The sequence below is a fragment of the Capra hircus genome, chromosome 5 (assembly GCF_001704415.2).
Source record: "Capra hircus breed San Clemente chromosome 5, ASM170441v1, whole genome shotgun sequence".
NCBI lineage: Eukaryota > Metazoa > Chordata > Mammalia > Artiodactyla > Bovidae > Capra > Capra hircus.
Genome location: NC_030812.1, coordinates 59,202,444 through 59,219,662, shown reverse-complemented (window position 1 = coordinate 59,219,662; position 17,219 = coordinate 59,202,444). Strand labels below are relative to the sequence as shown.

Below are 17,219 nucleotides of genomic sequence, written 5' to 3'. Positions count from 1 at the left end.
ACGCATCCATCTTACTCCCAATTCCCACTTTATGATTTGGGTTCAAGGTTGTATATCCCTCAGTACATGCAGAAAGGAGCTTTTAGCATTTCAGTCCTCATCAAGCTGTCTCTACTCAATTAGTGGTAATCCACAGCCGCTGCTAATAAAACAGCCTGGGGCATGCATGCTCAGACTCTGATGGTATGAGTTCACGCCCTGGTGCCCACACATATCTGAGTTCAACATCTTAGACATCACATGGGAGATGAACAGAGGTCTTAGCGTAAAGGAAGGGACAAGTGATGAGCCACTCATCTGAACTAACTACATTGCTGACAGAGGAGGAGCGAAAGGCTAGACAGGAGAGGCAAATGAAAGGAGGGCCAGATGACACCCAGGTACAGATGATGCGGAAAATCACAAGTTCCAGTTGGCACCATTCAGGTTTCCATGATATCTGGCTGGGAGCCGGGAGGGTCTCACGTCCCAGCTCCTCCCCCACCTCCTATCAGTTTCTGTAACTCATGCCATCAGAGAGAACATTCTGGCTTCTCTAGCAACAGACCAATAGGACCTCGATGGCCAAGCTCCAACTGCCTTACTCCTTGGCACCCAGCTGGCTTTTGTATTCTCATTTTTCTCAGTTCCACACAGTCCATGCTGGGGGCGCCTCTGGGTGAACATCACTTCTGTCTACATTAGTAATTGTGGTTTCTCAAAGGCTCATAAAGAGGAATCTCAACAGCATTTCATACAGATCCCAGGGGCAGTACCATAAGTGTTCTCAGGAGTGGAGGCTGTGATGCTGGGGACTGGCAGAATGCGGATAATTTTTTCATGCCCATCATGTAGGTTGAAATTTCGAATCTGAATTTAGGCTTACAGGAGGTCTGTGGTTTAATAAGGCCCTGGGAGGGAAATGAAACCACATGACCATTAAGCATGCCAAGACATGCTTAATCCCACCCCTTCTTCCTGCCATGCTTCTTGCTGAAACTGACGGGATTATTCGTGGAATACATGACTAAATAAAATGTAAATCTTTCTTGGAATAAATGTAAGTTCTTGGGAATTTCATTTTCAGGGTATCAAGTAATTATAGCACACTTTAATCTCTTTAAAGCTAGCCATGAAGAAAGACTGATTGGAGGTGCCCACAGGTGTAAACACTGCACACAGCATACCCCAGAGGGGAAAGTGGAGTTTCTGTGACAAAGTGCTAAGGTGTCAAGGTCCCCCCACCCACACCCACGCCCAGCTACACACGTCCTCAGCCACAGTGCACGGAGCCTCCCTTCATTCCCCACGTCCTGGTCCAAAACCACAGGTCCAGCCTGAGCCACTCTCCTCCGACACAGCTACAGGGGCTGGCATGTGTGCAGAGATGGTGATAACAAACTCCTCAAGCAAGCACAGACTGAAATCAGAGCTGGCCTGGGCCTGGCTCTAGACCTCCCTACACCTCACAGCTGGAAACACAGGGGAGGCTGCGCAGGAGATTCTCAGATTGTCCGCTCAGAGCTCAACTTCTCAGGTTATTTCTCTGAGCCAGGCCAGAGGCCGCTGTTTCTGAGCCATTTACTTAGAGGTTGTTCGTCCCCAGCCAGTGGTGCTGAGTGAGGAAATGCCCCATTTAGAGCACACGCGCTCATTCTGACCTGTCACCAAGCCCTCAGCCAGCCCCTCCGTGGCAGCATGCTTGTCACCACAGGCTCACAAGCCACGCTGACTGTCACTCCAGAGAAGGCCACAGTCACTCTGGAGAAGCAACAGAGAGGAAAAGGACCAAGAGCTGCTTTCAGCTGCCCGCAGACTCCACAGACATCTCACGATCAGAGAAGGCTGGGCATTTTCCCAGCACGTGTACAGAGAGCATTTTACTTAAAGGGCGTGGATTCTGGAGCAGGCTAACTGGGTTCAAGTTTTCACCTCCAAGTCCTATTAGCTGGGTAACCTTGGGTGAGTTACTGGACCTCTGCCTCCGTTACCTCTGCTGGAAAAATTGGACAATGACAGTTATCTCCTTCACAGGCCTGTGATGATAAATAACTGAGATGCTGCATGGATGGTGTTTACAACAGTGCCTGGCACACGAGATGCTCAACTGTGCTGCCACTAATGGTGGTGACAGCAAGGACACCCACAGCGATGGGGACAGAGAGCTCCTACCCGCTTCAAGCACGTCCCCACCCTGGTGCCACCAAGTCACATGATTCTAAAACCCGCCAGTGGTAGCCACCTCTCTTCCCACGGCCATTATCCCATTTAATCCTCACACAGTCCATCTCACGGATGTGGAAACAGGCTCAGAGAGCAAGTACCCACAGTCACATTTCTACCCAGCAGTGCCGCCAGGAACTGAATCCAGGTCTGTGACCCTGAAGCCAATGAACTTAACCTCTGCCACTGAAATGCATCCAGTTTTCCAGGGGAAGCAGAAATAGGTTTACCAGTACCTGCCCTGCCTTTGCCAGCTGGACTAGAGTGAGCATCTGAATAGTGTATTTAGAGGAAGAGGCTGCTTTCGTGGTAGAGTTAATGACGCTGAAGACTTTTGTTGCTCCACGAGTTTGCTCTTCCTTCCCCTGTGCCAGGGACCTGGGCTTTCTCAGACCAGCACTGTTTTTACTAAAGCATCTCTTTCTCATCGTTTGGTGTGGCCTCTGCATTGCTTTTTAGGGACTACAGGACAGCCCAGATCCCCACTGATAACTGCAATGGCCATATTGGTTAGCGTGTACTTTCTTATTAACAGAAAACAGATGAGTGCCCTCCAAAGAGGATTCTGCCATAAAATTTTCATAAAACGCAAGTGCCTTCTGAAATGTCACTGGCCTGCTCAGCAACTTAAAAGTGTAGTGGCTCAGAGGGTGAAGAATCTACTTTCAATGTAAGAGACCCAGGTTCAGTCCCTGAGCCAGGAAGATCCCCTGGAGAACGGAATGGCTACCCACTCCAGTCTTCTTGCCTGGAGAATTCTATGGACAGGAGCCTGGTGGGCTACAGTCCACGGGGTCACAAAGAGTTGGACAGGACTGAGGGACTAACACTGCCAGTGCTCAGCTTGCCCTCAGAAATCACTGTTTGGACCTGCTTTGATGCCCCATGTGCATACTCCATCTTACATCACTTTAGGCCTCTAAAAGAACCCAATCAAGTGTCCCACCACAGCCAGTTTCTCTTGCGTCCACCTCTGTCTGGGTGTGATTTCCCTGTACAATGCACAGGGGCCCAAGGATTACCCTCTGAGGGGAAGACAGAAGTTGCCTCTGTTCCCCACTTTTCCCTAAGCCAATGACTCTGTGTGCAGCCCGGACAACTGAACTCTACAGCTCTTACCTGGGCAGTGAAGAAGGCTGGGGTGAGGGATCCCGAGGGGAGGGCCGGGCTGTTGAGGGCGATGGAGCCGATGTCGGTGCCGGAAAGCACCAGTGGGGGCGCAGAGATTTCCAAGCCTTTGGGCTTTTTGGCCTTTGGGGGGAGCGATGGAGACCTGGTCTTGGAGCCCGATGACAGGTTCAAGGGCTCCAGGGAATCCGAGTCATGGCAGGCAGCCTCCAGGAAGAGGCTCCTGTGTTCGGAAGGGAGGGGCGAGTTGGGGGACAGCGACGGGGACCGGGACGAGGAGGGCGAGGCGGACGAGATGCTGGCAGCGTTCGGCAACATTAAGGAGGAGATCTTGGCAGACACGGACGAGGCCAGGAAGGCCTCCGACGTGGAGGGCAGGGACACCACGGGCCGGCTGACGTGCTTATCGGTTTTGTTGGTCACAAACCTGATGACAGTCCTGACTTCTTCCGCGGGGGGGCTGTCTTCCAGCTGCTCCTCCAGCTTCTCTGTCTTGATGGCCTTGAGGGGCTCGGGCGGGTTCTGCAGGGAGTTGATGGTGAAGGACGAGTACAGGCCCGAGTGGATGTACTCATTGCGGCTGGCGCTCTTGAGGGCGGACAGGCCGTGTCTGTGCACCTCACGGCCCTCAGGGGGCACCTTGCACTCGCTGTCCTGCAGCAAGAGGCTCTCCCGGCTGATCTCCACCGCGTGAGGGTCCATTTTCAGTATCTCCGGGAAAGAGACAAATTTGTATACAAACTTCTGCCCGATCACCTTCTTGATGATATTCTGCGGACACAAAAGCAGACATGGGAAAGATGAGTGCATCAGAGAAACCGGCTAAGAGGGTCATTCCTGGGGGGTATTTTGCAGGCGGGAGCATCAAAACAGCCTTGATGACACATCTCAGCTAAGGCGTAGTGCACACAGGACTGAGGGTGAGAGTGGAAGAATCTGAGCCGCATTCCAGGGTCTGCTAATTACAAATGGTGTGATCTTTAGCAAACTGATAGTCATTTTGCATTTCCTTGTCTGTGAAGTGAGGATTATTATACCCAGGAATATAAAACTCCTGCCATTTATTAAGCACTTACTATGTCACTGGCATTGCTTCTTCGTTAGCTCATAAAATCTGTACCGCAATGCTAAGAGGAAAGGACTATTCAACTCCCATTTTAAAACTTAGGGAAATAAGCTTAGAGCCGTTAAATACCCCCACACAGCCACATGGTAGGTAAGTGGTGGAGGCAGTATTTCCCCAACCATAATACAGTATTGTTTTACTGACCTCTGGGGCTTGTGAGAATTCAAAGAAGAAATAATGGGAAAGCCTTCTATAAGCCGGAAAGCATTATAGAAATGTAAGTTATTATCACCAAACACCACAATGTTTTCTTAAATCATGTAGCTTTTTTTTTTTTTCCTTTTTAATTTGCTGCCAAGAAAGCCGCTGGAGGGAAAAAACAAAGTGTCTACTTGGATGTTTAGGACATTCATACAGTATTTTAAGTTAATGTTATCTAATTCTGGCTCTTCAGTTTATGGCTCTCATCCCTAAACATTAGGATGTAAATGAAAACCAATAATCCCTGCAAATTTTCCACCCTCCCCCCTCTTTGGGAGAATGGACTTCGTTTTAAAGGCTGCACTGTTCTTGAGGTTTATTAGATTGGAACATTAGCAAACACCAGATGCTTGCTGGTGGAGATACTCAAGGAAAACAAGGATGGTCTCCATCGAGCACAGAGAAGTGGCAGCGCCATTCTATGGGAAAAGGACTTCCTTATAAACTGTTCCTCCTAAAAGCTGGGTATGAAGGAGGTAAAAAAAAAAAAATCATGTTGGGGAGAAAAGCTTTAAAAGTAGCTCCTCTTGCACAATCGGTGGAAATGTAAATTGATAACAGCCACTATGGAGGAGATCAGTGGCCAAAGCACTGGAGCTTCAGCATTAGTCTTGCCGATGAATATTCAGGGTTGACTCTTCACCAAAACTTTGGCCACCTGATGTGAAGATTTGACTCACTTGCAAAGGCCCTGATTCTGGGAAAGACTGAAGGCAAAAGGAGAAGCGGGCAGCAGAGGATGCAATGGTTAGATAGCATCACCAACTCAATGGACATGAGTTTCAGCAAACTCCAGGAGACAGTGAAGGACAGGGAAGCCTGGCGTACCGCGGTCCACGGGACAGCAAAGAGATGGGCATGATTTAGTGACTGATAGAAACTAGGAATAAAACTACCATATGACCCAGCAACCCCACTACTGGGCATATACCTGAGAAAACCACAATTCTAAAAGACACATGTGCCACAGTGTTCATAGCAGCACTATTTACAATAGCTAGGACATGGAAGCAACCTAGATGTCTATTGACAGATGAATGGATGAAGAATACACACACACACACACACACACACACACACACACACACACACACACAGAAATATTACTCAGCCATGAAAAAGAACAAATTTGAGTCAGTTCTAGTGAGATGGATGAATCTAAAGCCTGTTATACAGAGTGAGGTAAGTCAGAAAGAGAAAAATTACTATATTAATGCATATATGTGGAATCTAGAAAATGGTATTGATGAAGCTATTTGCAGGGACAGAATGGAGATGCAGACATAGAGCATGGACACAGTAGAGGAGGGAGAGAGCGGGGAGAAAGGAGGAAGTGACAGACACACATACACCACCATGTGTGAAGTAGATAACTGGTGAGAAGAAAGAGAAAACCAAACAGTAGCTCCTACTAAGCATCTACTCTGTCCTGGATATTATGCACAAGTGATCCCACGTGATCTCACATGAACCCACTTGCAGACTGGAAGGTATCCTGCTTATGACATGAGCTCAGAGATGGGAAGCAAGGGGCCCGGGAGCCACAAGATTACTAACGCTAAAACCTAATCTTGTTCCCATTTCCACACAAAATTTCAGGGAAAGAATGAAAGAGCCAGTTTAAAATTATTTCATATAAATTTTTTTTAATGAGATAAAATTATCATATAACATTAGTTTCAGGTGTACAGCATAATGAGTCAATATTTGTATATATTGCCCAATGACCACCACAGTAAGTCTGGTTCACATCAATCAACACAGATTTTTTTTTTGTGATGAGAACTTTTAAGATCTATCCTCTTAGCAACTTTCAAATATATGAGAGGAAATTTAATTAAATTCTGATGTTTCTCTTGTGATCAGTTTGGTGTACAAATATGTTTTTGCCTCCCCTCTTGTTACATTACAGCCTGCCTTTGTCCTCCTTAGATGGATGCTCAAATCCCAGAAGTGAATTTATCCAGCAGTAAGAAGGATGGGCATAATTACCAAGCCACTGAGATTTTCAAGGAGAATTCCTCAGGGCAGGCTTCTAACGAAGGGACACATAAGGTCCCCAAGCAGCACCAGAAATCCCAATAACGCAAATCCTGGTGAAACTTGGCTCAGGACCAGCACACAGGAGGTTCAGACCTGAGTACATGAGATTCAAAGCTGGGCAGTTCCAGTGCCTGGGACCCTGGCCTGCTCCTATTGATTCCATCTGACCTCTTTCTCACACTTAACACTAGCAGAGCTGAAAACCACCTTCAGAAACTTCAGAGAGATCTGATAAACCTAAAAGACCCCCTGGGCCTAATGGGCAGCATCTCTGCAGGTGACACACCAGGCCTGGGTATACAACTCACCCAGGAGAAATCAGTTCCCAAGCAGGGAAGGGTTAAATAAGGGTGTTGTTAGTGCCACCTGACCCATAGATATGGACAGAAATCTTGCCTGGTGTGTTCCTCTGCTAGAATTCTAAGGTATTTTTGCTTCTCACTCATAATATTTTTCTCCCTGGGGCAAAACTTCCTTTTATTCTCGGCCAGGTTGAACACTCATCTAAACTCAGTGAATCATTAGAGCCAAGAAAATTACATAGAAGAAAAGAGAAACTATATGGGCTGAATCCTTTCTTCTGGCAGGTCTTATAAATTCTTTAACAGAACCAACCTTTAATTTTATTATGGGTATTCAGAACATAATGTCTGAATGAGGATTATACTCACAAGTAAACCAAGAAGTCATGTGGGGCTGTGACAAAAATGATAAACGTGGTTGGAAATTGAAAGGCAAACTCAAGAGAGAGAGCTGGGCCTTGATGTGTTAAAAAGAATGTAAGGGGACTTCCTTGGTGGTCCAGTGGTTAAGAATCCGCCTGTTAACGCAGGAGACACAGGCTCGATCCCTAGTCTGGGAAGATCCCACATGGTGTGGGGCACCAGAGCCCACGGGCCACAATTACTGCACCTGTGTGTCTGGAGCCCACAGGCTGCAGCAACCACTGAGCCCTCACTCTAGGGCCTGTGGACCACAAGGGAAGCCACCACAGGGAGAAGCCTGCTCCCCGCAACTAGAGGAAGCCTGTGTGCAGCAACAACACCCCAGCACAGCCAAAAAAGTGTTTTTAATTAAACAGAGAACTCAAGGAGTAAGGAACAACCCACATGATGGTTAACTGAGAAATAAAATAGTGGCTAGGGAGAAGGCAATGGCACTCCACTGCAGTACTCTTGCCTGGAAAATCCCATGGACGGAGGAGCCTGGTGGGCTGCAGTCCACTGGATCGCGAAGAGTCGGACACGACTGAGCGACTTCACTTTCACTTTTCACTTTCATGCATTGGAGAAGGAAATGGCAACCCACTCCAGTGTTCTTGCCTGGAGAATCCCAAGGACGGGGGAGCCTGGTGGGCTGCCATCTATGGGGTCACACAGAGTCGGACACGACTGAAGCAACTTAGCAGCAGCAGCAGCAGTCATAAGATAGAGTGTCATCCAACCATGAAAAGCAGTGAAGCTCTGTCACACACTACAACATGGATGCAGTTCAAATGAGTTCTGCTAAGAAGCCAGACACAAAGGCCACACAATGGGCTCTATTTATATAAAATGTCCACAATAGACAAATCTATAGAGATAGAAATAGATGAGTCTTCTCCTAAGGGGTGACTAGGCGGGATGGAGGCACTCAGGGGTGCTAGTTAAAAAATCAGGTATTTGTGGGGGGTGGTGGGTAGTGAAAACGTTCTAAAGTTGGTCATGGTGATGGATGTACAACTCTGTACATAGGCTCAAAGGCATGACTGATATGCCTTAAACAGGTGAATTAGATAGTATGTGACTAATACTTCAATAAAGCTGTTTAAAAAACAAACAAACTTGAACCTTTTTCCCCCAGCTTGACTGAGATATAACTGACGTAGAATGTTGTATAAATTTAAGGTGTATAATGTGATGGTTTGATACTCACACACACACACACACACACACACACACACACACACACATATATCACAAAACATTTACCACTATAAAGTTAGTTGACACATCCTTCACCCGCATAATGACCATTTTGTTGTCGTGAGCAGATTTAAGATCTCTCAGCAACTGTCATTATACATTACAGTACTGTTAACTCTAGTCAGCACGCTCTATGTTAGGTCCCCCAGATTTACTCATCTCACTGCTAGAAATTGGTACCCGATGACCAGCACCTACCTGGTTCCCCACCCCAGCCCCTAGTAACCATCAAGCTACTCTGTGCTTTTGAGTTCAGCTTTTGTGGATTCCACATATAAGTGAGATCATTCAGTATTTGTCTTTCTCTGACTTATTTCACTTAGCATGATGCCCTCGAGGTCCATCCAGAACATAAGGAATTTGAAGAATTTTGGCATGCTTAAAGGGAAGACGGTGGGAACGTTTGATGGCTGGATGGCAACTGCCATGACCTGCTAAACCCCACTCTGAACAGAAAGACAGAGACACTGCACAGCCCACTGAACTCAGCTGAAGAAGTCAGGGCCCTTCAGTAGCCTCTGCCTTGGTGAGGAGAACTGGCTGGACACCGAGAGGGCTTTTTAGGGAAAGGCGACACGGGGACAGGGATATGGAGATGATGAAAGGAGCTGACCAAAGGAGAAAGAAACAGTTTCTGGAAAGAACCAGGCTGGGTCTTGCTTCTCTAGAAACTTAACAGGAAAGATGGATTCGATCTGGCTACCTGGACAATTTGAAACCTCTGCAAGGATAGAAGGCTTGAAAGGGACCGAAGCAGAAAGAGGGGAGGGTGGGATGTGTGAAGGAAGGCAGAGCCTGCAGGCCAGCTGTTTAGGAACCCAACTCCACACTGGAGATGTCTGCTCACAGGGGAAGAACCTGTAAGGAAAGCCCCTGACCAAGATGTTCAAGGCCAGCGATCCAGGTGGGTGGGTAGACTGGGAGGAGGTGCGTGCCTGGCAGGTGAACTGACAGCCCCTTCGTACGTGACTTCAGCACAGACCCCAGGATGCTATCTGTGGCATGTGTGACTGAAGATCTTTCTGTAAGTCTCCAAAGCAGTTTCCTTGCATGAGTTTAGCCTGGGAGGGGCTTGCTGAGAAAACACACAGTATAGGGAAATAACACTAGACAGTATTTGCTGACTATTAGGTGTCAGGCTGTGTACTAAGAACTTGACCATCCTCAAGTCACTGAATCCTCTGAAAAAGTGGAACTGTTATTACTCCCATTTTAGAGATGGGCAAACTGAGGCTCAGAGACTATAAATCATCCCCAATCACAAGCACATACTTGGGCAATCAGACCCCAGAGCCCCTGGTCATAACAGGAGATGACGTAAGACTTGGGCTAACTGACACAGCCCAGAACATGAGAGCACTTGGGTATGGGCTCTTATTATGAAAAGTGATGAGAATATTTAGAAGTCTGTTTTTTCCACCCCTTCCTCCCAGGCTCACAAGTATTTGTTGTTGACGGTTGCCTGGTAACCTGACAAACGCTGTCTGTATCCAGCTGGGCTGAGTGACTCTCCCAAGCGCGGTTTCAGAGCAACAGTTGCACACATCTGCTTCCCTCCACGTGTGGGGGACCAGCCTCCACTTGTAACTTCCCCATCAAATGGGCATTCACAACCAAGGAGGACTCCTGACCCAGCATTCTGTGTGAGGTTACAGGCGGCAAGGACGGGACCAGCTTCAGCAAAGGGGAAAAGCGACATTCGTCCAGTACACCCCAAGAGGCAGTTCCAGCAGAAGTAGCTCAGGTCTCCAAACCACTCCCTTCATCGCCACTGGCCCAGTGGGTGTTTTAAGGCTGTAGGAGCCTACAGGGCAAGCAGTCCATCTGGGTCAGCACCATGGTGGCCTTGTGCAAAGAAACCCTTCCAGAAGCACCAGCCACCCTGGTCCTGTGAGAGCCTCCCTAGGTTACTTCACCCTAACAAGGTGGATGATGCTGAGAGAGTGGGTCCCGTTTCCGTTTCCCTTAGCACTGCCTGCTGCCCTGACAGGTTCCAGGCTTACTTACACAAATAGGTGTGTCCACGGGTGTGTTCAAATATGTACCCTCATGCCCAACTCTGCCGGCTCCTCCCACTGAAGAAGAAGGAATTTATGTAAATAATCCCCTAGAGTGGAGAACTCAGATGTATGTTTATTAAGTTCCATAATTTTAAAAAAAATTACAGGGTAATAAAGAGATGTTTGTGGAAATGAATTTACCTTCTTCATTTTGATGTTATGAAGGATAATATTAAGCTCATTACACGTTTATTGAATGAATGACTCTCACTGTGGATAGAACAAACCCAGGCAGGAAGCCGGCGGCTTCACCCCATGACAGACACAATTTTCTGTAGCTAATCCCCAGGCTGGTTAAAGCTCCATACCAAGCACTGCATATGTGTACTGGCATGTGCTTTTTTGCCGGCATTTTTTATTGGAAAACTCCCAGTCAGACACTGGGAACTATAGGCAAGGCCCCACAACTTCATACCTTCAGTGAGAGCTTGCTGTTTAGTCGCTAAGTCATGCCTGACTCTGTGATCCATGGACTGTAGCCTGCCAGGTTCTTCTGTACATGGGAGTTCCCAGGCAAGAATACTAGAGTGGGTTGCCATTTCCTTCTCCAGGGGATCTTCCCAGACCAGGGATTGAACCCGAGTCTCCTGCATTGGCAGGCAGATTCTTTACCACTGAGCCACCCTGTAAGAGCTTGCTAAACTGTAATTCTACTTATCTAAGTCCCCAGCAAATACCTGCTGCGTGTGTGGGCTCTGGCCTGGCACCCCAGTTCTGACATAGGGTCATGGGTGTGGCTTTCCAACACTCAGACTTCTTACCCAGCTCACATTCCTTTCTAGCACTGCCCTTCCCCGAGGAGGAGCTGGTCCAGCTTTGAGCTCCCCATCAGCAGAGCCGGAGCTCTCTTGTTCCTCTACCATTTCAGGGTTCCCAGGGACTGCAGGACCCCTGCCCTCTGATTTCACAACTTTCCTATCTTGTTCTCAACACAGAGAAATGTCTGAGGCTCATAACACATAACTGTCCTTTTCTGAACCCAACACTGGCAGCAGGGCTACAGAGGACAGAGTGACAGATTGTTCCATAGATTCTTGACCTTGTCACAAGCGCTGCCACTGGGATGACAAAGAGCGTTCCAGAGCCACGGCCTGAGGTCAAACACTACCCCTCTCTCTTATCAGCCGTGTGCCTCAGTTTCCCCATCTATAAAATGGGGACGAACCTACCACCTACCTTATGGGACTGAATGTGTAATCCACATAAAACTTGCAGAACGCACATGATAAGCCCGCAATATATACCGGCTCTGACTGTTCTGATTTTTACACTCCCAGTGAAGCAAAACAAAACAAAATGAAAAATCCACCCTCAATTTTCGCTAATAACAGCTGAAGAGTCAAAATTAAACATCTTAGAAGGCTGTGCTTATTCCCACAGATCTGGGTGACAGGTGGATCATCTGGCAGACAGAAACCCACCTAGTTTACATATCTCAACCAAGGAAGAGAAGCAGGAAGTTCTATTTAGTTGGGTTCAGACAAGGAGGAAACTCTAGGCTTCAGTCCATCATGCCTCGAGTGCGGCACTTGACGTCCACCTCACACCTGCCACTTGATTCAAGTCTGGGGGTTGGGGGGTGGTGGGCAGAAAGACCAGCCCAAGGACGGCAGAGGATGGGAGCGACTGCAGAATCTGTGTCCTGTCAGAAGGCCCCTCAGCTTCGGCAGAGATGCCGCATACCCAGCCTGACAACTGGTGCAAAAACTAACCCCAGCCCATCTTCCTGTTCCCTGATGCCTCTCAGAGCAGGAAACGCACTGCCCAGGCAGGAGGGAACAGCCCAGCTCCACAGCATCCACCGTGGCTTCGGGCCCTGGGGAGGGTGATGCGAGCAACCGGCCCTGAGCGCCTGACAACGAGATCCTGGGGTGGGGAAATGGGAAGGATTTATTTGGGGGACATCTGTCTGGCTGGGCTAGATAGATATCCTACATGAAAGGAACCTGTGGCCAAAAAGGGCAAAAGAAAGAAGCAAGCATTTCCAGGAATAAACCACGTGCTCCACACGCACTGCTGCCTTGCAAGATGGGCACTGTGGTCCCATTTTAAAGATGCAGAAGTCAAGGCTCTTGGTTGAAAGTGAGGTTATATCCAATTTCCCAATCCACAGGGGTAGGTTAAATACTGAGTGGCGGAATTTCCCTGGTGGTCCAGGGGCAAGATGCTGCGCTCCCAATGCAGGGGGCCTGGACTGGATCCCTGGTTGTGAATTCAGCTTGGAGCTCCGGACCCCTGGTCAGGGAACCAAGACTAGGGGCAGCCAAATAAATAAACAAAATTTTAAATCCTCTTTTAAAAAAAAAGTACTGGGTGGACCTTATAATGGAATCCCCCAGGGCTCTTTCAGAGGACAATACATCATTAGCCTTTACCCATGTCTTTAAAGTAACAGTCATGTCCAACTCTTCGCAACCCTACAGACTGGACTGTAGCCCGCCAGGCTCCTCTGTCCATAGAATTCTCCAGGCAAGAATACTGGAGTGGATAGATGGTCCCATCTCCAGGAGGTCTTCCCAACCCAGGGATTGAACCCAGGTCTCCTGCATTGCGGATTCTTTACCACCTGGGCCACCAGGGAAGCCCCTTTAAAATAAAATTAGGGTAAAAAAGCAGCAGGCCTGAAATGCTTCCATTATTTTAACCAAAATAATTATATATACACACACACATATATATAAAAGAAAAATTAATCTTGGCAGATGTGACCAGGAGCTGACTGTGGCTCAGATCATGAACTCCTTATTACCAAATTCAGACTCAAATTGAAGAAAGTAGGGAAAACCACTAGACCATTCAGGTATGGCCTAAATCAAATCCCTTATGATTATACAGTGGAAGTGAGAAATAGATTTAAGGGCCTAGATCTGATAGATAGAATGCCTGATGAATGAGGTTCGTGACATTGTACAGGAGACAGGGATCAAGACTACCCCATGGAAAAGAAATGCAAAAAAGCAAAATGCCTGTCTGGGGAGGCCTTACAAATAGCTGTGAAAAGAAGAGAGGTGAAAACCAAAGGAGAAAAGGAAAGATATAAGCATCTGAATGCAGAGTTCCAGAGAATAGCAAGAAGAGATAACAAAGCCTTCTTCAGCAATCAGTGCAAAGAAATAGAGGAAAAGAACAGAATGGGAAAGACTAGAGATCTCTTCAAGAAAATTAGAGATACCAAGGGAACATTTCATGCAAAGATGGGCTTGATAAAGGACAGAAATGGTATGGACCTAACAGAAGCAGAAGATATTAAGAAGAGGTGGCAAGAATACACAGAAGAACTGTACAAAAAATATCTTCATGACCCAGATAATCATGATGGTGTGATCACTCCCCTAAAGCCAGATTCCTGGAATGTGAAGTCAAGTGGGCCTTAGAAAGCATCACTACGAACAAAGCTAGTGGAGGTGATGGAATTCCAGTGGAGCTCTTTCAAATCCTGAAAGATGATGCTGTGAAAGTGCTGCACTCAATATGCTAGCAAATTTGGAAAACTCAGCAGTGGCCACAGGACTGGAAAAGGTCAGTTTTCATTCCAATCCCAAAGAAAGGCAATGCCAAAGAATGCTCAAACTACCACACAATTGCACTCATCTCACACGCTAGTAAAGTAATGCTCAAAATTCTCCAAGCCAGGCTTCAGCAATATGTGAACCATGAACTTCCTGATGTTCAAGCTGGTTTTAGAAAAGGCAGAGGAACCAGAGATCAAATTGCCAACATCTGCTGGATCATGGAAAAAGCAAGAGAGTTCCAGAAAAACATCTCTTTCTGCTTTATTGACTATGCCAAAGCCTTTGACTGTGTGGATCACAATAAACTGTGGAAAATTCTGAAAGAGATGGGAATACCAGACCACCTGACCTGCCTCTTGAGAAATCTGTGAGCAGGTCAGGAAGCAACAGTTAGAACTGGACATGGAACAACAGACTGGTTCCAAATAGGAAAAGGAGTACATCAAGGCTGTATATTGTCACCCTGCTTATTTAACTTCTATGCAGAGTACATCATGAGAAACACTGGACTGGAAAAAACACAAGCTGGAATCAAGATTGCCGGGAGAAATATCAATAACCTCAGATATGCAGATGACACCACCCTTATGGCAGAAACTGAAGACGAGCTAAAAAGCCTCTTGATGAAAGTGAAAGTGGAGAGTGAAAAAGTTGGCTTGAAGCTCAACATTCAGAAAACGAAGATCATGGCATCCGGTCCCATCACTTCATGGGAAATAGATGGGGAAACAGTGGAAACACTGTCAGACTTTATTTTTCTGGGTTCCAAAATCACTGCAGATGGTGATTGCAGCCACCAAATTAAAGACGCTCACTCCTTGGAAGAAAAGTTATGACCAACCTAGATAGTATATTCAAAAGCAGAGACATTATTTTGCCGACTAAGGTCCGTCTAGTCAAGGCTATGGTTTTTCCTGTGGTCATGTATGGATGTGAGAGTTGGACTGTGAAGAAGGCTGAGCACCGAAGAATTGATGCTTTTGAACTGTGGTGTTGGAGAAGACTCTTGAGAGTCCCTTGGACTGCAAGGAGATCCAACCAGTCCATTCTGAAGGAGATCAGCCCTGGGATTTCTTTGGAAGGAATGAAGCTAAAGCTGAAACTCCAGTACTTTGGCCACCTCATGCGAAGAGTTGACTCATTGGAAAAGACTCTGATGCTGGGAGGGATTGGGGGCAGGAGGAGAAGGGGACGACAGAGGATGAGATGGCTGGATGGCATCACTGACTCGATGGACGTGAGTCTGAGTGAACTCCGGGAGTTGGTGATGGACAGGGAGGCCTGGAGTGCTGCTATTCATGGGGTTGCAAAGAGTCGGACACGACTGAGCGACTGAACTGAACTGAGGATTACCACTGATTCATAATTTTTTAATCTGCGTTTTCACATTAAAAGAATTATGTTCCCTATGTATTGCTTGTCAAACTCTGAGAAACAATCAGGCTCTAAAAACCTTAGGTGCCCAGCATGACGCAGCTTGTGACTAGAGGAGCTGCAGCTGAACCGGCTTCTGTCCAGAGCCCAGACGAAGCCTCCTCTGTCCCACCAGCACACCCTCTCCCAGAAAGCAGCTGAGTTGGCTCCGAGGTTGCTACTCAAGTCAGCCTTCCAGGACCACGGGCTCTGCGTTCCAGAGAAGCCTCGGGACAACTGTGGCAAGCCTGGGAAAACCAGCTCCTTGCTCAGGAAGCCAGTGCATGGCTAACGCCTCCTGAGGCTGGCCGGCCCTTCTGAGGCTGATCTGTAACCACAGATGGAGGTGCCCCTGCCCACCCTCAGGGTAGAGGAGGTGCCCGCTTTGAGGGGACACCCTGCAGGAGGCACTGGGGACCCAGCGGTCCCTCCACAGCAGGATGGACCCCAGAAGCCCACACTGCAGGCAGATTCTTTACCGTCTGAGCCACCAGGGAAGCCAACCCCCACGAGTGATGGGAAAATAACAGGAAGCTGATGTCCATAGACACGGCCTGCTTATGGCCCCCTCTGAGCAGCAAAAGGGCTCAGAGGGAGGACAGAGAACACCCAGCAACTCCCGGGATCCACAGGCCCGGGTAGCGGTGCTCACGCAAGGAGACAGGCCCAGAGCCTGGATGGGCCAGACGCGAAGTGCAGCCAGCACAGGGACAAACCGCCCCCGGGGTTCGAGTCCCAGCTTCACTACTTACTAGGACCTTGAAAAGGTACTGAAATTTTGCCGGCTTCAGTTTGCTCACCTCAATTCAATGAAATGGAACACGTTTAATATAAAATGTTGATATCCTCAGAGCAACATTTTTTACATAAATTTAGGAAAATGAATTTTAAACAATCTTCAAAAGGACGATGGTATCTTTGAAAATCATACAGATGAATTCAAGATGTCACAAGAAGATGTATTAGATAGCTGCTTTCCCCAACTAGATGTCTAGTTCATTCCTAAAAGGGAAATAAAAATATCTCACAGGGCAGTTTGTTCTAAAAGGTCAATGTATGTCAGTGCCTCACTCGGAGAAGTCTTTGGCCTGAGCGTTAACCCGGCGGAATGTCGCCCAGCAAGCAATGATCTAATTGAATAGCATCCTCATTATATCACACTGTCTTCTCATTTTATTCTGCCTTCAAGTAATCAAAATTCCTTATATGGGTGCTTTGGCATGCAGTCACAGAAGGCTTACAGTGTCTCATGTGACCCTCACAGCACTCTGAAACCCATTTCACAGATAAGGAATCTGGGGCTCGGAGCTGAGTACACAACCTAGTAAGCAACAAAGGGGAGTCTCCAGGCCCCCGGCTTCGCAGCCAACACCCAGTCTTCAGCTCCTTGTCTTGGGTTTCCATCCAGACCATGGTCTGACTCACTCCTTCCCGACACAGAAACTGACTGTCCTCTCTCCAAAATCAGAACAAGTACTCACTGTAGGAGTCATGCTCCGAGTACCTCCTCCATAGCAAGCAAACCCTGGAAATGCATTTGTATGAGAAGCTCCTTGCTCGGTTCTGAGGA

At 47.6% G+C, this 17,219-nt stretch overlaps 1 protein-coding gene across 2 annotated transcripts in view; it reads right to left on the bottom strand.

Moving 5' to 3' along the window:
• Positions 1–17,219, bottom strand: part of ELK3 (ELK3, ETS transcription factor) — a 71,426-nt gene that overhangs the window by 13,244 nt on the left and 40,963 nt on the right. For both annotated transcript variants that reach the window (XM_018048130.1, XM_005680473.3), the window contains exon 3: positions 3,322–4,101. In XM_018048130.1, the coding sequence (XP_017903619.1) occupies positions 3,322–4,101 (780 nt within the window). The remainder of the gene's footprint in view (positions 1–3,321; positions 4,102–17,219) is intronic.